A 26,281-nucleotide genomic window follows, 5' to 3' on the forward strand; every position below is an offset into this window, starting at 1 on the left:
CTAGCTATAACCTTATAGAAGATGAGGTCTGTCCAGGAAGTGTACAGCCACATATTATGAAGAAGGTACAAGAAACATTGAACATAGGCTCAAAATAGTCTCTTTGGGACCTCACACTTCTCCCAGTGTCTCTTGCACAGTTCAAAACACTCTGCAGAATCCTTCGTTGGAATCGTACTTTTTGAATCAAGTCATTAACAGCTGCATCATGATGTTCCTTCTGCTCTCACACGCAGTAGATTTTGGAATCCCCAGATCAGCGTCTAGCTCTCACACTGTCAGTCGCCGATCTTTGGTGATTGCAGCCCATATGTGTTCAATGTTCTGCTTAGGTGTTCTGCTTGTTGCAGGCCTTCCAGAAACGTGGATCAGTTTTAACATCCTCAACCATCTTTGAAGGGGTTATGCCACATTTTTATTTGTGCTGCACTCATTGCATCATCCCTGAAAGCCTTCTGAATCATCTGGGTAGTTTCCATGGAGCAATGTTCAAGCTTAAAGCAAAATTTGATGCTGAGTCATTGCTGTACTTGCTCAGTCATTTAGAATTTGATGGCCACACAGTACACATGCTCCCTCAACAGTGTCTACTGCCCTCACTGACTAGTACAGTGAAGTCCTCATTGTTCACATATGGGCATTCCAGTCCACTCTTCTTGGCTGCCAGGTTACATCGATATTGTGCAGTCCGTTCTCATTATATTAACAGTGGCTGGACTTTTCCCATGCAGACCTCGTCTTTCTTAAATAATAAAGCTTGAAAGTCAAAATTGAATCTTTATCCATGGGCTACAAAATGGATGTTATGTTAGAAGGCATGAGAACATTAATCTCATTGTACATCTCCATCAGAGCTCTTGGGTGACCAGGTGTATTATTAATGAGCAGTAATATTATGAAAGTATTATTTTTTTCTGAGCAGTGTGTTTCAACAGTGGGCTTAAAATACTCAGTAAACCATGTTGTGTATGGAGATGTGCTGCCATCCAGGCTTGTTCCAGTTACAGAGCACAGGCAGAGTAGATGTAGCATAATTGTTAAGGGCCCCAGGGTTTTCAGGATGGTGAATGAGCATTGGCTTCAACTGAAAGTCACCAGCTGCTTTGGCCCCTAACAGGAGAGTCACCCTGTCCTTTGAAGCCAGGCGTTGACTCCTCTAGCTATGAAAGCTCTAAATGGCATCTTCTTCCAATAGAAGGCTGTTTTGTCTGCCTTGAAGATCTGTTGTTTAGTGCAGCCATCCTCACTACTTACCTTACTTGACCTTCTTGACAACTTGCTGTAGCTTCTGTATTAGCAGTTGCTGCTTCACCTTATACGATCATGTTATGGACATGCCTTCATGCCTTAAACCTCAGGAACCAACTTCTGCTCACTTCCCGTTTTTCTTCTGCAGCTTCCTCACCTCTCTCAGCATTCATAGAATTGAAGAGCTGGGGCCTTGCTCCGGATTAGGCTTTGGCTTAAGGGAATGTTGTGGCTGGTGTGATATTCTAGCCAGACCATTAAAACTTTCTCCCTATCAGCAATAAGGCTATTTCACTTTCTTATCATTTGTGTATTCATTGGAGTAGCACTTTTAATTTCCTTCAAGAAGTTTTCCGTTGCATTCACAACTTGGTGGTATGGCGCAAGAGGCCTGCCTTTCAGCCTGTCTTGCTTGGCTTTTGACACGCCTTCTTTGCTGAGCTTAACCGTTTCTAGCTTTGGATTTAAAGTGAGAGCTGTGCATCTCGTCATTTCACTTGAACACTCAGAGGCCATTGTAGGGTTATTAATTGGCCTAATAACCCTATTGTTGTATCTCAGGGAATAGAGAGGTCCCCAGAGAGGGAGAGAGTCAGGGGAATGGCTGGGCAGTGGCATAGTCAGAACACACACAACATTTACCAGTTAAGTTCACTGTCTCGTATGGGCGCAGTTTGTGGAGCCCCAAAGCAATGACAATAGTAATTGTCAGCATAACAAATGTAATGATAATGAAAAAGTTTGAAATATTGCGAGAATTACTAAACAGTGACATAGAAACACGAAGTGAGCATATGCTGTTGGGAACGTGGTGCTGGTAGACTTGCCTGACACAGGGTTGCCACACACCTTCAGTCTGTAAAAAAGTGCAGGTGTCTGTGGAGTGCAATAAAGCAAAATTCAGTGAAATGTGGTACGCCTGCACTTCATTCCTTTTTAAAGCTGAGTGTTTTATTTAAAAAAATTTTTATTTATTGGTTTTAGAGAGAGAAGGGAACATGGATTTGTTGTTCCACTTACTCATGCATTCGTTTGTTGATTCTTACGTGTCCCCTCACCAGGGATGGAGCCCACAACCTTGGCGTGTGGGGATGACACGCTAACCAACTGAGCTACCTGGCCAGGGCACAGCTGAATATTTTATTACGAGGATTCTAATATCAGCACATCCTCACTAACACTTGCTATTTATTTTTGCTTCCAGTGGGTACAAAGTGGTATCTCATGTGGTTCTAATTTGCATTCTCCTAATGGTTACTGATGTTGAGCATCTTTTTTATGTGCTTACTGGCCATTTGTATTATCTCTAGAGAAATAGCTATTCAGATCTTTTGGCCACTTTAAAATTGGGTTATTTGTCTTTTTATCATTCAGTTGTAATGGTGCTTTTAACAGTCATTTTTTGAGGGCCTAGTGTGTGCCAGGACCTTGGTAAGTGCTTCACATGTACTTCTTTATTTAATTCATAAAATGCTCCAAATGGTAGGCCTTATACCTTGTTTACAGATGAGGAGATTCATGACCAGAGTTAAAACAGTTTATCTGAAGAGAGTTTTAAGTGGTAGCGATCAAGATCCCAGCCCCACATGTGTTGAAAGTTCCTGTTTTCTTGGCTACTCTGTGTTCCTGATCTTTGACGTTGTTGAAACAATGCCTGTATTCTAGGCCTGAGGATGAAAATTTTCAGGAAGCATAGAGGGAGTTCAGAAACCAAATAATTAATCTTCAAAGTCCTTTCCAATATTTTGTGTACTATGTTTATTTCAGGAGACTTGTGTATAAACCAAGTTAAAAAACGGTCAGAATTTAGTTTTTGCTAAAAGAACTTTGTAGATAATGAAATCACGAGGAACATCCTTCTGTAATATGAGTAATCTCTTTTCTAAGTTTGCTTAAGTTACTGTATTGTTTCCATAGAGCAGGGTGCATATCAGATAAATTGTAAGGTATATATTTTTTTCCTAATCTGGATGTAAACTTGAGTGATCATTAGCTTGATGAGCTTTTCAAAACAAGCAAGATGAAGAGATACCTGTGGCCTGTGGGAACTTGTCTGGATTCCGCCCCACAAAGAACCACAATATTTTGTACCCTGAAAAGTGCTACTAGTATCAGTTATTATTTTGTCATGTACAGTCAGGAAATGACAAGCTTGGAGCAGGGCACAATGATGAGGAAAAACTGAAGAGCTGAATTAATGAAATGAAATTGTCTGGTGGAGGACTTGATTTCATGTCGCTCGTTCAGGCTTGTGAGAGAAGATGGTGACCATACATGCATCTGCTTGAAGTGGAACAGGAAAAAATTAGGACTTAGGTAAGGGAGAATTCAGTGTAATTTCTGTTCTGTTTATTCACTGCTTACTGAATACACTTAGTGTGTGCGGAGAACTGAGGATATAAAGAATAAAAAAAAAAAAAGATGTGGTGCCCTGGCTGGTGCAGTCCAGTGGATTGAGCGCCAGACTGTGAACCAAAGGGTTGACAGTTTGATTCCTAGTCAGGGCACATGCCTGGGTTGCGGGCTGGGTCTCCAGTAGGGGGGCGCTCAAGTGGCAACCACACATTGATGTTTCTCTTCCTCTCTTTGTCCCTCCATTCTCCTCTCTCTAAAAAAAAAAGAGAGAGAGATGTGGTATCTGCATTTGAGAAGCTGACATGTAGCAGTGTTTCGCAGAAAAGTTGTTGCATGGCTTGGGTCTTGAGGGTGAAACGGAGCTTGCTCAGACAGAAGTATTCCACACGTGAGGAGCAGCACTGGCAAAGGCATGGCAGCGTGAAGCGTGCTCTGAGAACACATATTTCAGCATAGCAGGAGCTTAGGTTCCCTGCCTACTGTTCATGACACTGACGTGATTCCTCTGGTAGGCTCACTTTGAACTTCTTAGACTTCCTGTACTCACCCTTTCATCCTCATTCTTAGCTGATTACTTTGCTGAAAAGTTGGAAGCCATGAAACCCAAACTCCCTCCTCTTCCATCTCAGGACCTATAGCCCCCTCTAGAACCATACCCATCCGACCCTCCTTCCCTAAGTCTCATCCTCTTCCTGTCACGGGCCACTGGATCTCATCCTGTCACCTTCTCAAGACATCTCTCCTTGTGTCTCCTTTCCCCTGGTTCATTACCATCATCAGGCAAATGTGGTCAATGTGTCGATCTTAAAACAAAAACAAACTTTTCTTGATTCTAAACTCCTCTCCAAAGGCCACTCCATTTCATGGTTCCCCTAGATAATTCACTGTAATCTGACTTCTACCTTCCACCACTCCCTTAAAATTACTTAAGTCAAAGTCATCTGTCCTCTCCATGTTGCCAAATCCCGCAGGTACTTTGACACAGTTCACGCCTCCCTCCAGATTCTTTCCGCCCCCTCAGCGTGCTCTACTGGTTCCCTCTTGCATCACTGGCTGCTGCTTCCCCTTCTCTCCCAGACCTCTAAATACTGGAGTTCCATGGGGTGTTGTCCTGGGCCCTCTGTCTCCATTTTTCTTTCAAGGACAGCTTATCAGTTCCCATGGATTTAAATGCCTTCATTATGCTGATGAGTATCTCCATTTTATCTCCAGTGTAGACCTCTCCTCTGAGCTCCAGACTCCCATATCCAACTGCCTGATCGTCTCAGAAACTTCTCATACTTCATGTGCCTAAAATGGAACTTGAGCTCCTCTCCTCCCACTACATTCTTTTTATCAATAAATGGCACTACGATTCTTGAATCATCCTTGTCCTTTCCCTGCCTTTTCCAGACCACCGTCACTTCTTCCTTGGACTGCTCTAGCAGCCTCCTGTCTGCCCACCTCTGACCTTGCACCCTCCTCCCCAGTTTGTTGCGCATACTGTCGTGAGGATAATCACAACTCGAACTGCTTCACTTGCCTGTTGAATCATTTCAGTGGCTTCCCAGATTTCCTACTTTGGTGTGCGTGATCTGGTCCCTGCCTGGTTCTCCCATTTCATTTCATGTCACTGTCCCCCCCACTTACTGGGCTCTAGTGACAGTTTTTTTTGCTCGTGCTTTACTTTTTTTTAACATACCAAGCTCTTTTCTCAGGGACTTGGCATTTCCTCTTTGAAAGGCCAACTCCTTTTGGTCCTTTAATTGGGTCTTAACTTAAATTCATTTGCTCCAAGATGTCATTCCTTGACTGCCCTACCTAAAGTAGGTTTTTCCTCTATTTTTGCTTCCTAATATTTGCAATTATTTTGTCTGCTTACTTTTCTTTTCCACCAAAAAAATGTAAACCGTGAGGAGAGGGATTGGGTCTGACTTGTTTTACTGTTATACTCCTAGTACCTGGAACGGTGTTGGGCATGTAGCTAGCACTCATTAAATATTTATGAAATGATAGAAAGAAGGAAAGGGAAGGGAAAAGAGAAATGGGTAGGGAGAGGAAAAAGACAGAAGGAAGGAGAGGAGAGGGAGGGAGAGAGAAGAAAAGGAAAGAAAGAATTGGAGAGGGAGGGAGGAGGGGAAAGAGAGAAAGAGTGTTTACTGAACAGCTTCTATGCTCTTGACTCCTGTGTCCGTCCCAGCAAAACGCCAGGGTGCGTGCAGTACGTCAGAGTAGTTACCTAACACCCAAAGGTGGCCTCATCTTCCTCAGACCCCTCAACGTTCTGACTGTGTCTGGCAGTCTGAATCTAATACTTGAGACTCGAGCCCATCACAGTCATGTCTGCCACTTTTTACCATGGGCCAGGATCTCTGCTGGTGCTTTCACACTGGCTTCCCTTTGATTCTGGAAAGTCATTGGCATTGTGCACCTCCTTCCCTGCCTCCTCACCAGAGGTACACAGAGAAGTATCTGGCTCGTAATCATACAGCTGGCGAGTGCAGGAAGCCCTGAGGATTCCATCCCAAGCCTTTGTGCTATAAAGACTGTTCCTTCTGCCACATGAGGTGTCTGTAGTGGTCCCCTAAATATCAAACAATCAATAGGCAGATGTTTGTTAATCTGTCAACATAAGAAATGTCCAGACCTATAGAGAATTTTTATAAAAGTTTATTTGATGCCCTGGCTGGTATGGCTCAGTGGATTGAGCACCAGCCTGAGAACTGAAAGTTGCCAGTTTGATTCCCGGTCAGGGCACATGCCTGGGTTATGGGCCAGGTCCCCAGTTGGAAGTGTGCAAGAGGCAGCTGGTGGATGTTTCTCTTGCACATCCGACATCTCTCGCCCTTTCTTTCTCCCTTCCTTCCCCTCTCTCTAAAAAGTAAATAAAACCTTTTTTTAAAAAGTTTATTTGAGCCAACACTGATGATGCATATCAGGGAGCAAGATCTCAAATGCTCCAGAGAATGCAGTTTCGCAGTTTCATTTATGTACTGAAATTAAGGAGGGACTGTAAGGAAGATTACATGAGGGTGGGAGAAAGCAAGACTAGATTCTGTGCTTTCCTGAGGGTGGTTATTGACCTAGGTATACAGAAACAATGGACTGGGCTTGCTTAAGGCAAAGATAAGCCTTTTATTATTTTTTTTTAAGATTTTTTTTTAATTTATTTATTTTTAGGGAGGAAAGGGGTGGGAGACAGAGAGACAGAGAGACAGAGACAGAGAGAGACAGAGAGACAGAGAGACATCAATGTGCGGTTGCTGGGGGTTATGGCCTGCAACCCAGGAATGTGCCCTGGCTGGGAATCGAACCTGGGACACTTTGGTTCCCAGCCTGTGCTCAATCCACTGAGCTACGCCAGCCAGGGCTAAGCCTTTTATTATTAATAAAAAGTAGCATGCCCGGGGTTTGACTATCCACCATGACCTGTCCATTTAGGAATTTATGGTCAGATCATCCTGTGAGGTTGGTTTTCATAGAACCCCTTTTTTCGTCCACAAAGTCATATCTGTATCACAGGTAGACCATGAATCTCAAGTCCAGCCTCTGCTTATTCCACACCTTATAACCCTCTCCTCATCACGACCACCTTCTTCTTGGGCTGTGGCAGTGGCCTCTTAACCAGGGCCCCTGCCTCCCTATTTGCCTCTTTACAGTCCGTTTTCCAGTTGGCAGTCAGGTTTATTTTTTAAAATATGTAAATTGTATTGTGCTTCTTTACAGTTTATACTCACTGTACTTAAAATAAAACCCAGACTCCCAATCATGACCTATAAAGCCCCTCATCACCTTGCCCACATGTTTCTCTGACCTTATATCCTTCTGCTGTCTCCACCCATACTGGTCTTCTTGTAGTTCAGTTCCTTTAACTGCCAAGCTGGTTTCTACCTCAAGTTCTTTATGAAACTGGCTTCCCCACCCAGATCTTTACATGGCTAGCTCATGGACGTAATTTAAGTATCACCTCCTCAGAGAGACACATCTGACCAGGCTATCTAAAGTAGAACACCCAGCACAAATAAATACACTTTCTCTATATCCCATTAACCTGCCTTATTTTCTTCATAGTAACAATAGCCCTCCCCCCCCTTTTTTTTTTGGCTTGTTTTTTGGCTCTCTCTCCCTCACTAGCATGTAAACCTCTTGAGGGTAGGTTCTTTGAATTATAATATTTTCAAGGATAGTGCCTAGCACTCATATCTGTTGAAAAAAGGGAAGTAAAACTTGTTTCATGGGTTTAATGACACTTTTATTTGGGCAGGAGTTGTAACGTCTCTGATTTTAGGGTTTTGGAAAATTACTACTGTCGAAATGTTGGAAAACCTAGTACCTGTGTGATTCCATGATTGAAATGGAGCCTCCCCCATTCTTTTAGAACTCCTCAAATTGCGGCTGTTCCAACCAACTCTGCAGCTGAAGGGTTTAAGGCAAGCCTTGTCTTTAAAGAGATTGAGAAGAAGCTTGAAGAGGTAAGTAATATTTATATAAAATACTACCAAGAGGACCTGGACACTAGAGAAAGCACATATAGATTTCAGATGTTGCCACAAGGTGGTACAAGTCAAAACTTTATATCATGTTATCAAGTATTGGGTATATTTTAGATATTTGAGTGTATATTACAGTTTCCTTGTAATTTTGGTAGGAGTGCATTGCAGAGAGATATAAACCTCCAGGTTTGAGTTATATAAAGAACTATGGGAAATTGCTATTAAAATCTTAACTTCAGAGGAAAGGCTAACACTTGCCACTCTTTTCTCCATCTTCTTTGTCAGGGAGATAATGATTATGGACAGAGTTTATATGTAAAGGGGTTGTAATTTATTTTGGTGTAATTTTATTCTGAATTAAAAAGATCTTACATAGAACTGTTCAAAAGAATATTTAAAGTGAGCCTTTAAAGCTACCTAATATCAAAACTCTTTTAAAATAAATCTTTTGTGCTTGATTTATTTCAAGATAGTTTTTAATTTGTTTTTTCTTGATGTAAAAATGATGCTAATTTTGCTGTGACTGATGTGGCTCAGTTGGTGGGAGCATCGTCTAATCCCCAAAAGTTTGCAGGTTCAATTCCCAGTCAGGGCACATACTTGGGTTGCAGGTTCGATCCCCAATCCGGGTACTTATATGGCAGGCAACTAATTGATGTTTCTCTCTAACATCGGTATTTCTCTATTTCCCTTCCTCTTTCTCTAAAAGCAATGAAAAAATGTCCTTGGGTGAGGATAAAAAAAAAGGTTTTTTTAAGATGCTAATTTTTAAAACTCAATTGAAACATATAAGGCAGAAAAAATTTAAATCTGAAATGGGAGCATTTGAGATCTTGCTCCCTATCATATGTCATCAATTTGACTCAAATAAACTCTTATAAAAATTTTTTTTAAATCTCCTAACATGTTAGAGTTCACTAAAATGTTAACAGTGGTTGGCTTTCTTTCAGACGTCTCTTCGTGTGTGTGAACATACAGGTTTATGTAACTAGTATCATACAATACCTGTTGAGTTTTTAAAATAATGCTGTATATACAGATCTATTTTTATGTACAATAATTAGTTCTTGATAGATCATACTAGGTAATCTACCAGTGACTGTCTCCAAGAAGAGTTATTTTCTTCAGGTAAAATGAGGTATTTACTTCATTGTTTCAAACTGAAAGACACCTTAGGGTTTTATTATTGGTTTCGATTTTGAGACTAACAAGGCAGTTATAGCCAGTCACACAATTCCAATTGCATAGCTGATCAAAGTGGGCTGAAATAAAGAAAAGGGTTCAGAACACTTGAGCTATGTATTTCACTGGTGTTAGAGCCACAGTGTAGATGGCAAACATTGTAACTATCTTAGAACTCCCTTACTGTAGCAGAAAGGACTTCGTAACATCAAAGGTGATTGCATTGAATGTGTTTGGGGGGGGGGGTCACATTACCCAGCCAATGTGACGGATGTGTCTTGACAAAGGACTGTGCATTTCTGGGATTTTCGTAATGACCAACAACCTTTCTGAGGTGGGGAGGGCCGGGGCGGACAGCTCGGGCAGGCAGGCCGTGGTCCGCTTGCTGCAGACCTGTGCCCCTGCCATCTTGTGGGGACGCCCCTGTGTGAGACTGCTTTTTATTTTATAGCCTGCTTTTTCCTTATGACAGTGTGTTCCATGCCCTTAAACATAAGTCCTTCCCATCAGTCTTAATGACCACATTGCACTTGTTTGAATGTCCATACCATAATCTGACTAGTCTCCTATGGTGACCCTCGGGTTGTATTTGAACCGTGTGAGGAAAGCAGTGGTTTAATAAATTTCCTTTTGCACTCCTCTTTAAATACTTAATGCCATGATTATATTAGCATGAATAATTAAAGGAGGAAATTGTGGAGTAGTTGGGTGTGTGTGCTTTGCTTTTGTATACACATTGCTCAATTATCCACCAAAAAAGGGGGACTGATTTACAAATTTAATAATAATTTATGAGACGACTGTTTTTTTCTTTCAGACCTTCTTCAGTGTTATGTCGGCTGGTTTAAAAAACATCTTTACCAATCTAGTGGGAAAAAATATCTCATTTAAAATTTGTCTTTCATGCCAGCAATATTTGCCTACAGAGTAACCCATAGTGTAGTGCCAAGTTGCCCCATTCTTTCAACTTTTTCTGTTAAAAAAAGTCAAATAAAAATAATTTGCTGAGAGAGTCTCTGGTATGGCTGGATGTCAGTCACCGCACAGCTCCTTACTGGGGTTAACAAAGAAGTGCTGTTTTTACTCCGCAGACTTCTTCTAGCTTTGCAAATGTGTGCCTCCTGCTCCCATTTTAATTCTTTTTTCCTCCTTCCATAACCTCACTTGCACGGACCTTGTCGCCTTGGTTTTTTTCTTCCTTCCCACGATTGTCAGTTTCCTAAATGTTTGCAGGACTAGAAAGTGAAAGAAAGTCTTGGAATCTTTTGTCAATTCATGCATTTTCTACCTTAGCAAAGGAAGCCTGGCAAGATATTTTATTTCCACTTTTGTCTTTGTTAACAATATCCCATTGCCCTTCTTTGAATGCTGTTAATTTTTTTGTTCCGGTTGTGTTTACGACAGGACCTACTCCTTGACCTTTTACCTACTCAGAAAGAAGTACTTTTCTTCAGGCAAGGAGACCCTTAGAACTCACTTAGTATTAATGATCTGTGGTTTCACAATAAATGTGTATTTGCTTTCCCCTTTTAACTCTCTCCCTCCCTCTTCAGTTAAAAATGTTTTATTGACCAAAGGATGTGATTTTGTAAGATGATCAGATGGTTCTTAAAATTAATAGCAAGTGTGAAATTAATCTACACCTATCTTAAGGAGGTGGGAGGAATTTCTCTCCGAGTACGTAGGTAAAATTTCTAAATGTTTGCTGGTGTTTTCCTGCTCTAACTTGTTGGTGTCTGTCATAGTTCTTTTGCTGAGGCATCGTGCAAGCACATGATATGCATGTACCTGGAAATAGTCATTGAGGAGCCACTGGCCCTAAAGAAAGCCTGGCTCTCGGGTTGCCTAACACACCAGCACTGTTAACCCCCTCTTCTAGACTGTCTCCCCAGAACCTTGAGGGATAAAATATTTTAAGGGATGTGGAGAAGACTTTAAACTGTTTAAAAATTCATTTATGGTAACAAACTGCTTTCATAAGAAGTCTAAAGTTTGGAAGTACTGATGTAGTCTGCTTTGCAGTAAGGTATGGTCAAATGGAAAGATCATGGAATTTGAAGTTAAACCATCCTCGGATTGAATTCTTGGTTGCACTGCTTACTGGTCATATGTCCCTGCCCCTGAGGGAACATAGAGTTTAGTGGGAAGACAGACATGGAAACAATTTCCCAGAAGAAAATAACTGCTTTCACAAGAAACCCTGGTGCATGTGCAAAGAGCTTTCAGAGTATGCAGCAGAGACAGAAAAGCTTTCCCAGAGAGTGAGCATGTGAGCTGAGACCTGACGAGATCGGTGCAAGTGCAGAACCGGAGGGGGCATGTGACCCACTGCGGGGCACGGAGACATGTATGCTCCTGGAATTCAAAATGGTTAGTTAGTATTGTTAGAACATAAAGCCTGAGAAAGATTAAAAACTCTGGAGATAACATAACTGTCCTTCAGATCATGAAGGATCTTGAGTGATACATAAAGACAGACTTCATCCTATAGTCTGTGGGGTGCCATTTAAGAAATCCAAACTGGACCGTGTGAGGTGGATCATGGAAGAGGTGGGTTGTGTTAGATCAGGAGTGTCAAACTCGTTTTAACCAGGGGCCACATCAGCCTCGTGGTTGCTTTGAAGAGCCGAATGTAATTTTAGGACTGTGTAAATGTAACTGCTCCTTAACTAGGGGCAAGGAGCTCTGCATTCAGCCCTTTGAAGGCAACCGTGAAGCTGATGTGGCCCCCCGTGAAAATGAGTTTGACGCCCCGTGTTAGATGGAGTGCTTGGCAGCAGCACAGAGAATGGTCTGAGGGTTTCCTAACCTTTCTGGGCCTCAGTTGTTTTTTCTGCCCAGTGCTAATATTGATACCTGTCCAACTCCTTACAGGGTTTATGAAGATTAAAGAAAACTGTACATAAAAGCTCTTGAAAACTTGATGACCTTCCAAAGGCTATTATTGTTGTTAATGATTTTTCCTAAAGTTAACTTAAAATAATTTGAGATCTTTAAGAGAAGCCAAAATAAGCAAATTTCTCTTTGACTTAAAAAAATCTGACAGTCATTTTGGCTTCTTGATATAACTAGGAAGTATTGGTAGCTGGTTTCAGGACCTCACAGGTAAGAAATTCCTGCGTGCTTTTTAAGATAACTAGGCCCAGACTAAATATTTTTAGAATAGTTTCTTCGGAGTCCTGAGGCCCACTGGTGATGCTGGGGAGGGTCAGGTGTGCCAGAAACGGACTGACACAGCCGCTGGCGGACTGGAGTGAACAAGACAGATCGGAGTGGTGAGGGCGTGGAGAGTGTCAGCCTGTGCTGGTTCCAGACTCAGTGCTCTTCACTAGTGGAGTTTAATTCTAGGAATTTAATCTTAAATCCATGAGGCTATGTGAAAATCTTTAGATATATAGATGTTATTCACAGCACTGTTATAATTATCTAAATTTTGAGCAGCAGAGTATTGGTTAAATATAGTACACTTCTACAATTAAAGACTGTATTGGTCATTTTAAAGTACACAGAAGAGTATTTAATGACACAGTAGTAAGGATAAGTATTAAACAGCAAACTGGATTACAATACAGTATATACAATATGATCCCATATACTAAAATGTTTTCTCTTGAGTGATGAAATTATGAATCATTTATATTTTCCTTTTTTTCACTTATTGACATTTTCTAATTTTTCTACAGTAAAGTGTATTTTCTCTCTAAAGGAAAATAATTGCAGTAAAATGATTTTTGTTTCCATTTATTTTTTTAAAAGGTGTGTGAGGTTACCGCTTCCCTCTGTAGTCCCCCGTGTTTCTCTTTATCACAATATACTGTAATAGTCATCAGAGCATATCATCATTTATCCCTCTAATCCCTGCTTCTGCATTCCTGGTGCCCAGAACAGCGGCTGCTGCCAGTCGTCGTTTCAGTCAGTAGACGCTGCAGTGAGGGGAGATGCGGCAGAGTGGGAATGAAGGCGGGGCGGGGGGGGGGGGCGGACCAGCCCACAGAGATATGTATCTGAAGTCATTTTTCCAGCTTCATTCTTCAAGATCCAAAAGTAAGTTGTAGATGGTGCCTTACTTGTAAAATTCTTTATACTGATCCAGGCCATAGGTTGACCCAAAAAAAGACTTTGCTCTCAGAATCATGTGTCTTTAATTGTGGGGAAGCAAAAATGGGGGAAACAAAAAAATGTACATAAAGGAATTTACCTGCAAAAAAAAAAAAAAGGAGTTCATATATTTAGAGACACAGAGTGAGTCTTTCAGAGACTGTTGAGATAAAGGAAGGCCGTTTCAGTAGAAAATGCTGGCGTGCCCCCCTCCTCTCACCCTCCTTCTCCTTCCACCAGTTCTGTCCAGAAAGCCATTTGTAACATAAAAGACTTGGCAGATGAGGGGGTTGTTGCCTGGTTGCCTTTCAGACTTTTCTGGGTAAAAGATCCTACGGGAGTTTGGGGACTGCCCCTGCTGGCTCAGCTGCTCGCGTCAAGTATCTATTTAAACATTTAATTTGATAGGGGAAGAGGCCAGAGACATGAGCTTAATATAACTCCCAGTGTTATTCTTCTTTCCAGGAGGGGGAACAGTTTGTGAAGAAAATCGGTGGTATTTTTGCCTTCAAGGTGAAGGATGGCCCTGGGGGTAAAGAAGCCACCTGGGTGGTGGATGTGAAGAATGGCAAAGGATCAGTGCTTCCCAACTCAGGTCAGTGCAGTCATGACTCCATTTATAGGAACACGGACAAGTTCTCAGAGGAAAATGGGAGTCTGCTCTGGTGTTCCCAGAAAGGGCTGGCTTTAGGACCCTGTTGAACCAGTGAATCCTTGGGAATAGGGATAGGTCGCAGCTGCCTCCTCCCAAAGATTGGGAGACTCTATCACAGAGTTGCCAAGTCTTAGGCTTTGGAATTAGACAGACTTGGTTTAGGGTCCTGGTCTTGCCACTCACAGATGTTGACCTTGAATGAATTATTTAACTTTGCTGAGCCTCAGTTTTCTGATCTGTACATGAGAATAAGTGCTATCTATTTCACAAGTTTGATGGGAGATGTAAGAGAATTATCTTGTAATTAATCTGTAAAATACACGGTCTGGTGTATGGTTACATGGCTTGAAAGACCTGTCTGTACTGACTGTCTCCACCTCCTCTCGTCCCAGTCTTTTTTTCCCCCTTTACCGTCAACCATGTATTTTGTAGCTCTCCATCTCTTTCATCCCAGTCTTTCTTGAACCCACTCTCGTCAGCTTTGTTTTCTTCACTGCCCCACAATTATTCTCGTCAAGGTCACCAATGACCATCATGTTGCCGCTTGCCTACGGGCTGCTTCCTTCTTGGCCTCTCTTCCTGTTTTCTCCTCTAAATTTCTAATCCCTATAGTGCTCCAAGGCTCCGTTCTGTCTGCTGGGGATCTCATTTAGTCTCATGCCTTTAAAACCTTCTCCACACTGAGGACTCCCAGATGTCATCAGCCTGGACCCAGCCACTGAACTCCAAGATGTATATACAGCTGCTTAATCGACAAGTTTCCTTGGATGTATAATAGGTATCCCCAAAACTAACATGTATAAAGGTGAACTGATCTTCCTCCCACTCCCCTTTGATTATGTTCTCCTCCACTGTCTTCCTTATCTTGGTCATTGTTGATCTGTCCTACCAGTTCCTCAGCCTGACGACCTTGATGTCATCATCATTGGCTCCTCTTTTTCTCACACCCCACAGCCTATTCCATCAGCAGATCCTGTGCTCCCCTGCTACTGCCACTTTGGCCTAAGCTTCCATCTTTTTTTTTGCCTGGTCTCCCTGTATCGAATCTTGTCCCTACAGATTTCTTCACCACACACCAGCTGAAGTGATCATTTTAAAACTCAAGTCACATTGTGACCCTTCTCCACTTAAAGGTGTCCAGTGGCTTTCTGCCAACTCCGAGTAAAAGCCAGAGTTCTCACAGTGGCACCACATGACCTGGCCCCAGTTTTCTCTGTCTTACCACACCCTCCCTCACTCTGCTCCGGTCACACTGACCTCCTTGCATTTCCTTGGACACGGGGTGCTCCCAGATCAGGGGCTTTCGACTGTGTTCCCTCCGCCGGGAATTGGCCCTCAAATAGCCTCCTGGCTCGTTCCCTCGTTTCCTTTGGACCTTTGTCCAAATGTCACCTTCTGGGAAGCTCTTTCTCAACCATACTTTTAAAATCACACTCCCTTTATCATTCTTTATTTTTATTTATGGTATTTATCACCATCTGATATACCATATAATTTTTTACTTATTTGCTTATCACCCTTCCCTCCCCTCACTTGAATGTAAGCTGCATGAAAGTAGAGCTTTTCCTACGCTCGGTGCATGCTGCAGTCCCAGTGCCTGGAATTGGCCCTGACAAACACTAGGGTTTAGTAAAATAAATAATTTTAAGATGAACAGCAGAATGAGTGAGTTATGCTTAGTAAGCATTCAGTAAATGGTAGCTATTTTGTATGTTACGCTTTTCTTACTGGAGAAAGCCTGGTACAACTAAGAAATACGATGGATGAGAATCAGCTTTTTGGAGGGTTTAAAATACCATGCTTTGGACTTTGAAAGTGACTTGATGTATAATCAAGCCATTAAAGCTTTTTAAAATAGAGAAATGAAAGTCAGAGCCGTGTCGTGGAGGATGAAGTTTGTGCAGTAAACTAGTTGCATCGGGAAGGGAGAAATCAGAGGCAGAGAGAGCAGTTAGGAGGGTGGATGTTGCCACCATCTAGATGAGCAGAAATGACAGCCTGCGAGTCAGCAGTGAGAAAAAGGGATATTGTTCCAGGGTCATTGCCAAGGATATTTGGGGTAAGTTGATGGGACCCAGAAGCTGTGTAGGAGAAGGCAAGTTCATCGAAGATAGTAGAGATCATTACTGATACATTTTTGAGGGTGTTCCTGGAGGAGAGGTTGACGTCAGGAGTGCAGTAGTGCAGGTAGAAGGAAGCTTAGCCTTAGCAAGGAGGGACAGGGTCTTCTTTCTCTGAGACGGTAGATAAATGTTCAGGGGTGTTTTGAAATAGAGAGGAGGCTGGCAGAGTGTCTGGAATAGAGTTGACAGCTTAGAGATAGGAGAAGATGTTAATAGTGTTATAAGTGATGTTAACTGAGGAATCAACTAGAGATTAACGAAGGAGAAGCTGAGCAGTAGTAAGGGCCTCCATCTCGTGTGGACAGGGTGGCATTGTTGTGAAAAGGTCTTGAATTATAGATAGTGGGTTTTTTTCATTCTCAAAATGAGTGGACAGAAAAATAACTGTATGTTTGACTTCTGTGAGCTGCTTCATCTAGGTTCTATCTTTTAGAAATAAAAAGAACTTTTGGGAAATACTTCCAATTTTTTTAATTACTAAAGGGTTATAGATACTTGAGGATTATATTCTGATATGCCCAGGCAGATGTTAAGGTGATTTTAAGGTTTTTTTCTGTTTTGTTATTGGTGTGTGCTTGTCATGAAAGATAATATGCTTATGGAAAGCTATTGTTCCCTGCATGTGGACTTGGGCGCTGAGCTCTCCCCTTAGTCGGTGCCCCATCCCAGACCCGAATGGATTTTACCCTGGGGCAGGGTAATTTCTGCTGAAACTGACACGCGTTGGCAGCCAGGAGTGGCGCTGAAATACGGGCTTACCCAGTAAAAGCCATCACTGGAAACTGCCAGCTCCTTTTACATCAGCCAACAAATGACCACTTGTTAGGGACCAGCTACGTTAAAGCATTAATAACCTGTCCTAGTTTGAACTGGCATCTTAGAGAATTGCTGGTTCTTTTGGCATGTGCACAGTGTTGAGAGATTTACTTACTTTTAACGAAGTAAGATTTACTTAAATGTATTTCATTTGCTTATATTCTGAGAGTTTGGTGATGATCATACTTGAGATTTTGTGCATTTTCCATCATCTTTTTTCCGCCGAGGTGCCTTTTAGTGCCTTCTCTGTGAAGTCTGCTCCTCTCCGTCCTTCGAGACAACTCACATAGCATGTCTCCAGGAAGCCAACTCTGATGAATCTAATGCGACACTTTACTTTTTTATTCCTTTATTCTGCCTTCTCAGCACTTGAGCTTTCAACCCTGCCCTTTTGTGGGGAACACGGCATAGAAAGCCTTAGTGTCTCCCACCCCCGAGGTACAGCAGGAAGAGCATAGCCTTTGGAGACACTCAGGCCTGGGTTTGGACCTTGGTTCTGTCCTTTACCGGGTGTGTGTATCTTCCCTGAGTCCCGTTGTCTCACCCAGAAAATGATAAGAACGATTTCTATTCATAGAGTTGTTGTGGGGGTTAAATGAGATAAGGTGTGGAAAGCACTTTAGCATAGTGAGTGCTTAATAAGTCATCGCTTCCTTCCCAACCCATATATTAAACATTAATTTTGCTTGAACACATTAGACTTGTCTAAGACTCCTTAAGAGGGCGTGGGAAACTGAGAATGCATCTGGGATTCATCAGATGCTGATGGATTGTGAAGGCCCAGTTAAAACTGAGCTGTTGAATGGGTCTGTATCCTTCTTATACAAGGAAGCCTTAGAGCATAAGAGTTAGGAGTGTGGGTTTTAGCTGCATGAATCTGCTTTCAGACCTAGCTCAGCTGCTAATGAGCTGTGTGATCTTGAGCAAGCTATTTGACCTCTGATCCTCATAGAGTTACTATAATGATCGAATGAGTTAGTACATGAAGTGGTTGGTATAGCGAGAGTTCAATAGGTGCTGATAATACATCAGCAACAATGGCAGCACCCTTAGCAGACTTCACTTCCTAAAGCCACCTTTCAATGACCGAGTCCTTTCTTGTAGTGTTAGGATGAAGTCCAACTATAAACCATGTCGACAATCTCACTTTGCTAGCTTTTTTCCCCCCTCCCTGCTATTTGATGTTGTATATCTATAGGAGGACTAGATTTTCTAGATTTGTAAATTCTTTTATTTTCAAGGGTTCACACATTTTTTCTAGTAATAAGAGAAAATTTTGTTAGGGACAAAGATGGAATGGCCAGTGAATCTAATTCTCTTTAGAGGCTATCTCTGAGTTGTAAGATATATAATAAAAAGTCTTTATTTTCAATCTCGTTTTAGTTATTTAATAATATGGGCATGCTATAATTTAACATTTTTCCCATGTCTTCATTTGGGCTACTATAACAAATGTCCTGCAGACTGGGCGGCTTATAAACAACAGATATTTATTTGTCACTGTTCTGGAGGCTGGAATTGCAAGATCACAATCCAGGTCAGGTTTGGTGAGAGCCCTCTTCCTGGCTCACAGCTAGTGCCCTCTTGCTGCGGGCTCACATGGTGAAAGGGGCTAGTGGTCTCTTCTTCGGAGTCTCTATTTTCATCAAATACCTTTCCCTCCCACTAGGGCTCCACCCTCAGGACCTCCCAAAGGCCCCACCTCCTGGTAGCATCAGGCGTTAGGGTTCATAAATACGAGTTTTGGAGGGGGAGACAAACGGTTAGAATATAGCATCCCCTATCTCTTTTATTAAGACATAGATTATCTGATTAGTTATTGGGCCATAACTTGATCATCTTTTGAAGTCTAAATAATTTCTTCAACAAGAATTTATGGATTGCCCTTTGTATCAAGCATTCTTCAAGAGCCTGTGGATATAGCAGTCATGAGTAGGCGAAACACAGAGTTTATTCTTCTTCTTATTTATTATTATATTGTTTTCCATATGTACTTTTGCCCCACCCTGTAGTTTTATTGCAACACAGACACACTCTCTTGTGTTGTCTGTGGCTGCTTTCAAGATATGGACAGGGAGTTGAGCAGTTACGACAGAGACCCGGTGGCCCACAAAGCCTATGTAGTGTCTGATTCTCTCCTGAAGTTGGTTGAACCCTGATCTAGATAACCATGTTCATTTTCTAGTACTGCATAACAAATCACCAGAAACTTAGTGGCTTAAGAAAGTGCACACATTTACTACCTTACAGTTTCCGTGGTTAAGTTGGCCAAGGACAGCTTAGCTGGGTCCTCTGCATAGGGTCTCACGGGCTGCAAAGAAGGTGCTGGCCAGGGCTGGGTTGTCATCTGGAGACTGGACTGGGGAAGGGTCCGTGCCCAAGCTTATGCGGGTTGCTGGCAGAATTCATTTCCTTGCAGCTGTGAGAATGACAGCTTTAGTTTTTTACTGGCTACAGGCCAGAGTGTGCCCTTAGCTCCTAAAGGCGGGTCACCTGCTGCGTGACTCTCCATACATACACAGTTCGTGGCATAGCAGCTAGCTTATGCAAGGCCAGAAGGAGAGTAGGAGTGAGTCTGCTAGCAAGACAGTCTTATATAACATCATAGAACCACAGGGATGACATCCCGTCACTTTGGCTACATTTGTTGTCTAGAAGCAAGTCACAGCTCCTGCCCACACTGAAGGGAAGGGGGTTATGCAAAGGCATGAACGCCGGGAGGCAGTGATCATGGGGGTCACCTGAGAGGCCCAACACCACCAGACTGTTATTAATATATTTGTGTCTAAGTTTAAAGATGTTTTTCATATAAACATAAAATAAATGAATATCTGTTTTTACGCAAAAATGGGATCATGCTTACAGTTTACTTTGTAACTGTCTTATACGGCAGTATCACAAACAGTGTGGCATTAACATCTTTTTCAGGCCAATACCTGTAGATCCATGTCATATAATGGCTGCATTGTAGCCCATTGAATGAACACAACATCATTTTTGTATGTGTGTGTGTATATACACACATAAATACACACACACTTTTTTATTTAAACAATTAAAGGTAGAGCAGAGAAAGGGATATCAGGAATATAGGGCAGAGTATAATATGAAATACTGAATTTAACTTGCGCTGTTTAAAATATTTATTACAAGTAAAGACTCTTCGATGTTTACCAGTTTATAGGAAACTAAGAAAAAATCTAAGAGATGAAACACTCAACACTCACAAATTTTCTGCTTTTAGTATTCTTGAGAGTGTCAGTAGACTACCTATTAAAAGTCCTCAGAATAAAAAAAAAAAAAACAAACCATAGCCCTGTCCTCACTGGTGTGGCTCAGTTGGTTGGAGCGTCATTAGTGACCGAAAGGTTGCGGATTCCGTTCTTAGTTGGGTGCAGGCGTGTGCGACCCGTGGTTGGGACTCAAGGATTTCTGGCCCCTGCGCAGATCCCTGGTCGGGGTCTGTCTATGAAGGCAGCTGATTGATGATTCTCCCTTGATGCTTCTCTTGCATTGACGTTTCTCTGTCCCTCTTCTTCTCTCCCCGCTTCAGTCTCTTTGGGGGGGGGGCGGGGGAAGCAAATGAAAATGTCCTTGGGTGGGGATAAAAAAAATACTTAGCCCTGACTGGTGTGGCTTAGTGGGCTAGATGTCGTCCTGCAAACTGAAAGGTCACTGGTTCAATTCCTGGTCAGGGTCGGGGAACATGCCTGGGTTGTGGGCCAGGTCCCCAGTGGGGCCTGTGCTGATAGGCAGCCGACAGATGTTTCTCTCTCACATCAATGTTTCTCTCCCTCTCTCCCTCCCTTCCCCTCTCTATGAATGGCTGATAATTTTTTGAAAAAGAATAAAAGACTACAAAATCTCTTAAAAGTAGGAGTATCAATAAAGGCATTCGTTTTTGTAAAACTGACTTGTAAAACAAGTAAGTGGCTTTAAGTGATTGTTATATTTTTATTAATTTGCTTTTAGAGTAGGTAATACATTTTCATGATGAAAAGATGAAAAGATACAAAAGGTTATACTATGAAAAGTCTCCCTCTCTTCCCCTCTCTCTAAAAATAAGTAAATAAAATCTTAAAAAAATACTTGCCATATGTAGATGTTTTTAGAATATCTGTTCAACAAATGATTGTTTACACTGCCGTCATTTATTTAATCAGTTCTCTCTTGTTAAATGTTGAGGTTGCTTGTAATTTATGTCAGATTTAACCAGGCTGCCACTGAGTGCCCATCTCCCTACACTGCTCCGGTGTGGGATGTGATTCTGTTGCAGTTAGTGGCTTTTGACTAAAATGTGCACATAAAACTGAACTCCCCTTTTCTCTTTCCTTCTTTTGTGTGTCTCTGTGTTAGACAAGAAGGCTGACTGTACAATCACAATGGCTGACTCGGACTTACTGGCTTTAATGACTGGTAAAATGAATCCTCAGTCGGTAAGTATAATGGCACTTACATCCTTCTAGTAGGTGGGGTCTTCTAGTCCCTTGCACTTTATCTCCTGCCTCAGCCTCACAGCATTAAGTGCAAGTGGTCAAGCCCACAAAACTCAGTGTTTACCTAACAAATGACAAACATTCGTGGAGCAAACTGTGTGCCAGACACTGTCCTGTTGCTGGAAAGGCCCAGATGAGTAAGAAATAGTACCTGTGCTCAGGGCGCCCCCAGTTTGGTACGAGACAGATCTGCAAGAGTGAGGGCAGCCAGGTATCCAAGGTACTCCACCTGGTTTGTGGTCTGGGAGGGTCGGGCAGGGCGCATCCATGACGTCCTGGGCCATCAGACGAAGGCTCCTAGAGAAAGTAGCACTGGGTCTGAGTTCTAGGGGTTCAGAAGTGAGTGATGCACTGATGCAGAATAGGAACAATCCAGGTGGAAGAAGAGAGAGGTGTGAATAAAGGTGTGACCTTTTACAATTTGTGTATTCGCCCCTGCCGCTGCCTGAGCTGGCCCTCCCTGATAAACTCCTTGTCTCTCAAATTAAGCTCAGATGGTATCTCCAAAGACCTCCTTCCAAGTGGTTGGGGAGCTGTTGCCAGTCCCTCTTCTGGTCCACTTCCTGGGCTGCTAGCTTAGCACTTGTCACATGATCGATGTGAGTCCTAATGTGCTTATCTTCCCCATTGGACTAGGGTTATCTCAGAGGAACAAACCGTGTCTTACTTGTCTTCTTGTCTCCAGAGCTTAGCATGATGCCTGACCATTTTAAGTTTTCACAGTTGCAGGATTATATTGTATTTTTCTGAACTGCCCAGATTGTCGAGGGTCTTCTTGTCCTCTGTAGTTGCACGGTGGCAGACAGACCATGGTATATCAAGCTTTCCATCGGCCATAGATAATAACAAGGAAAGTAAGGTGCTCAACCTGATTTGTTTTAGGTCCTACTCCTGTGGTCCCCTGGTAATTCTAGACATTGGATAAAACAACTAAATCTGACTCCCACTCGTATTCCTTTTTAAAATGCTTTTCCTTTTAAAAATGCTTTTCTTAAGCAACTATGCATATTTCAGTTAATGCGCTGACAGACAAGAGCCGTGCATCTCTGACATTTCAACAGAACGCATGCCATTGACACTGACATTCCCACCCACTGAGCTCGCTCCAGAAGTCTGGACAGATCGGAGGCCACCGGTGCCGGAGCTGGCGGTCATCCTTGTTGCGCTGTGTGCTCGCTGCACGCACTTCCTCGGTGGGGCGACCACATGTCAGCCAGCTTCTTCAGTTCTCTCGTTTATGTTTATCCGTTTATGCGTTCAGCAGTTTATCTCTTCTCTGCCAGTTTGGGGGTGTGAAACATTAGCTTGTTTTTCCTGAGCACCTGTGAGCACACAGAGGAATTAAAGACAAAAATGACAGAACTTTCCATTAATGTGCTAATGGCTTTCCTTTCGGCACCTTCCCTTATGCTCAGTAGGGTTTGACTGGAAACCATTAAATGCAGTGGAAATTAGAATTCACTGTTTGGCTACAGCTGAAACAAAGCAATGTGCTCTCTGTCAGCCGGCACATACAAAGAACACCTAAGGGCCAGATTAAAATGGTTCTTATGTTTGGGTTCTCTGGAGGGTGAAGATTTGTGTGTTCTCTAGAATAATTAGTAAATAAAAAGATATTTTCTCTTTGAATTTAAAAAAAGGGAAAGATGGTGAATTTCTCTTCTAGGTACCACTGGTCTGTATTTTTAAAGGACATATGTTAAATATATTGTGTTCTGAGACACCTGACCTTTAAGTCATCAGACAGAAGGCTGTGTGCCATATAGGAAGGAAATATTTAGTTTGTCCAGACAGAGGAGGGGAAGAAAAAAATTAGTCACCCTTATAGAAGGTGCAGAAAAAGCAGGGCTCTGTGAATTCCCATGGATGAAGTAAAGAGTCCTAACTTCTTTTTTTTCTTTTTTTGAAAATTGATTTGAGAGAGAGAGAGAGAGAGAGACTGACAGACATCCATTTGTTGTTCCACTATTTAATGCTTTCATTGGTCGATTCCTGTATGAGCCCTAACCGAGGATTGAACCCACAACCTTGGCATATCGGGGACGATGCTCCAACCGAGCTTACCTGCTGACTTCTTCATGTACTTGTTAAAAAGCAAAGACTATCAGGAACTTTTTTCATCTAGCCCTTATTTTAAGAATTCAGTTCAACGACTGAGATCATAGCAGGGAAATCTGGCTATGTTCTCAATTTTGCTATTTCTCCAAAGTTTTCCTGGGATTTTGTTACATGATAAATTTAGCAAGCATCATGTGATCTAATCCCAGGCAGTTGTTAAATGGAACGAACTTAGGCTCTGCGCTTCGGATTGCCTTGATCCTTCTGACTGAGCCAAAGGTGAACACAGGCACCCCAGTCTCAGCGGGCTGCCTGACCTCCCTCTGTGGGGAGAGGTCCTTTATTGTGAAGACCAAAAAGGAAAAAGGAATGGATGATATTTCATCCATATTGTGTTCCAGGAGTTTCTAAGTGTGTTATGCGTGTGCTTTTTTCCTCAGCAGACTTAAGAAAATTTTAGTTTATATTCCTGATCCACATGTGATGTTTTTAAACAAAATCATTCTAGTGTGAACACACTTGGCCTGATATTTGGGAAATGCAGCACTGTTGAGGAAGGCAGGTAGAGGCAGACTCAACTTCCAAGAGGAGGCTCTTGGGGAAGATGCGCCTTCTGACTGCTCTGTGTAAAGCATGGCTGTCGCAGTTCCTTCCTTTTGAAGAGTCTGGTTCTAAATCAGTTCCAGAAAGTTCAGTTTCATATTTTGGAGAAAGTATAAGAGACCTGATGAATCAGTGATCTCAGGGCTGGGCAGTCTAGAAATATTAGCAACCTCAAAACAGAAAACACCAAGTAATACATTTTCTTTCTTCTTACTCACAGGCCTTCTTTCAGGGAAAATTGAAAATCACTGGCAACATGGGTCTGGCTATGAAGTTACAAAACCTTCAGCTCCAGCCGGGCAAAGCTAAGCTGTGAAGAACTTCCTGTGTCTACCTTTGAAAATCAAGATGAGACTTACAGATACATATCCACATATTTCATTGTCAGAACTTAGACAGAAACCATGTGTTAGCAAATAGCACGAGATTTGTTTTTAAATGGGTGTGACCAATCCTGTTTTTCCGAAGCCCTGGGTGGGGAGAGCCCGGTGGCACCCTGCTGCTTCGCTGCGTCGCACACCACTGTGCGCTACAGAGTTAATGCGGTAATTATGGTTTGGGGGGAAATTGGGTTTCAGAATAAAATTAGGAACAGCAAAAGTCCCAAAGCTATGTAAACAAAAGCTCTCATTTTGCTTATGAAGGATATTTGAGGATTGTTCTGCTGAAGATTCAATTTAAGTTTTTCTTGGGAGAATTATGAGAGAAACAAAATACCAAAAGCTGGCCGGTAATTAGTTTGTGCTCTTAATGACCTTAATCTATTTTCATTAATAGTTTTAAAAATTCTGTACTGGGATTTTAAAAATTTTTTAGATTTTGCATTTTGCGCCATCAGAATGGTATTTTCTTCCCACATCTAAATAAAAGAAATATGATCAGAGCTTGGGGGGCAATTTATAACTGAACTCCAGGCCTATTTTTAAAATAAAAAATATTTTTAAATGGGTTTCCTTCCTGAAAAAAATCAGTGTCGAATAGATTTAACAATAAAATTTGCTTTGAGATGCAGCTTTAAAATTATAATTTCATATTAATTTATAAAGCTTTCAATCTTTCTGTTATAATTTTCCTTCTCATATATTAATTAATCACATTTATCTTCCTAATTTTTCTAATACTGATGTTATTTCTTATAACTTAGTAAAATACAAGGTACAATAATGCTTTTGGAAGAATGTTTAATAGAGAATTAAAATAGCTCTTCCTGATCTCCTTTGTTTGTATTGTGTTTGTTCTGTTTATTCTGGGTTGTCTAAATGAAGGGGATGAAGAGAAAGAGAAACACTGGGGGATTTACAACCGGTGTCATCTAGACGTTATCTACCGGGTTGTCTCCTGGGCACTCTGACTTACTCACCAGTTCTTGATTAGGGAGGCGACGAGCTGTGGAAGAAGCACCTGACCAGGAGCAGGAGCCCGGGGTCTGTCTTCTCATAGGCAGATATGTACTGTATTTTGCCGTGTGTGATGCACACTTTTTGCCTAAATTTTTTAGGGAAAAATAAGTATGCACATTATACGTGGGTAGTACTAATTCCATATCTATATAAATGTTTTTTAAGATGATTATTTATTTTTAGGGAGAGAGAAAGAGGGAGAGAAACATCGATGTGTGAGAGAAACATCAATTGGTTTCCTCTCGCACATTCCCAGCCAGGGTCCTGGCCTGCTACCCAGGCATGTGCCCTGACCCCAGGAATTAGGAATCGAACCAATGACCTTTCAGTGTGTAGGATGATGCCCAAGCCACCAAGCTATACCAGTCAGGGCTAAACATTTTTAATTCTTTTATTTATGCTTATGTGTTAAAAGTATAACTCTGGAAAGCAGTAATGATATCTGTATGCAAAATAATACCCCAGAATATGATAATAGGTTTTGTTCCTAAATGTAAATAAGTAAGTAATTGAAATAAAAATTATAATGAAAGATTTTTTATCCTGAAAGTTTGGGCCAAAAACAAGGGTGTGCATTATACATGGCAAAATACGGTTAACTGCCTGCTTGGCCTGTTTGCTCAACTGTTAAAAGAGGGGATTTAAGTGTATGGTCTCTGAGGTTTCTTATGCTCTGGTCATTCTCGGAGACTATTGAGAGCCCGTAAGAATTGTTTGGGAGTTATCCAGGCCCCACCTTTCTATTATACACATGTTATTTTACCTGAGGGTGGTC

General features: G+C 41.9%; 1 protein-coding gene across 2 annotated transcripts in view; it reads left to right on the forward strand.

Moving 5' to 3' along the window:
- SCP2 (sterol carrier protein 2) overlaps nucleotides 1-25,320 on the forward strand; it is a 109,203-nt gene extending 83,883 nt beyond the window's left edge. The window contains exons 13-16 of one of the 2 annotated variants that reach the window (XM_028512511.2): nucleotides 7,961-8,054; nucleotides 13,821-13,950; nucleotides 21,306-21,385; nucleotides 24,327-25,320. In XM_028512511.2, coding sequence (XP_028368312.1) covers nucleotides 7,961-8,054; nucleotides 13,821-13,950; nucleotides 21,306-21,385; nucleotides 24,327-24,422 — 400 coding nt within the window. In that variant the 3' untranslated portion in view covers nucleotides 24,423-25,320. The remainder of the gene's footprint in view (nucleotides 1-7,960; nucleotides 8,055-13,820; nucleotides 13,951-21,305; nucleotides 21,386-24,326) is intronic. The other variant, XM_028512512.2, reaches the window with a different exon arrangement.
- Nucleotides 25,321-26,281: the final 961 nt, after the last annotated feature.

Source organism: Phyllostomus discolor, chromosome 5 (genome assembly GCF_004126475.2).
Source record: "Phyllostomus discolor isolate MPI-MPIP mPhyDis1 chromosome 5, mPhyDis1.pri.v3, whole genome shotgun sequence".
In the NCBI taxonomy this organism is placed as follows: domain Eukaryota; kingdom Metazoa; phylum Chordata; class Mammalia; order Chiroptera; family Phyllostomidae; genus Phyllostomus; species Phyllostomus discolor.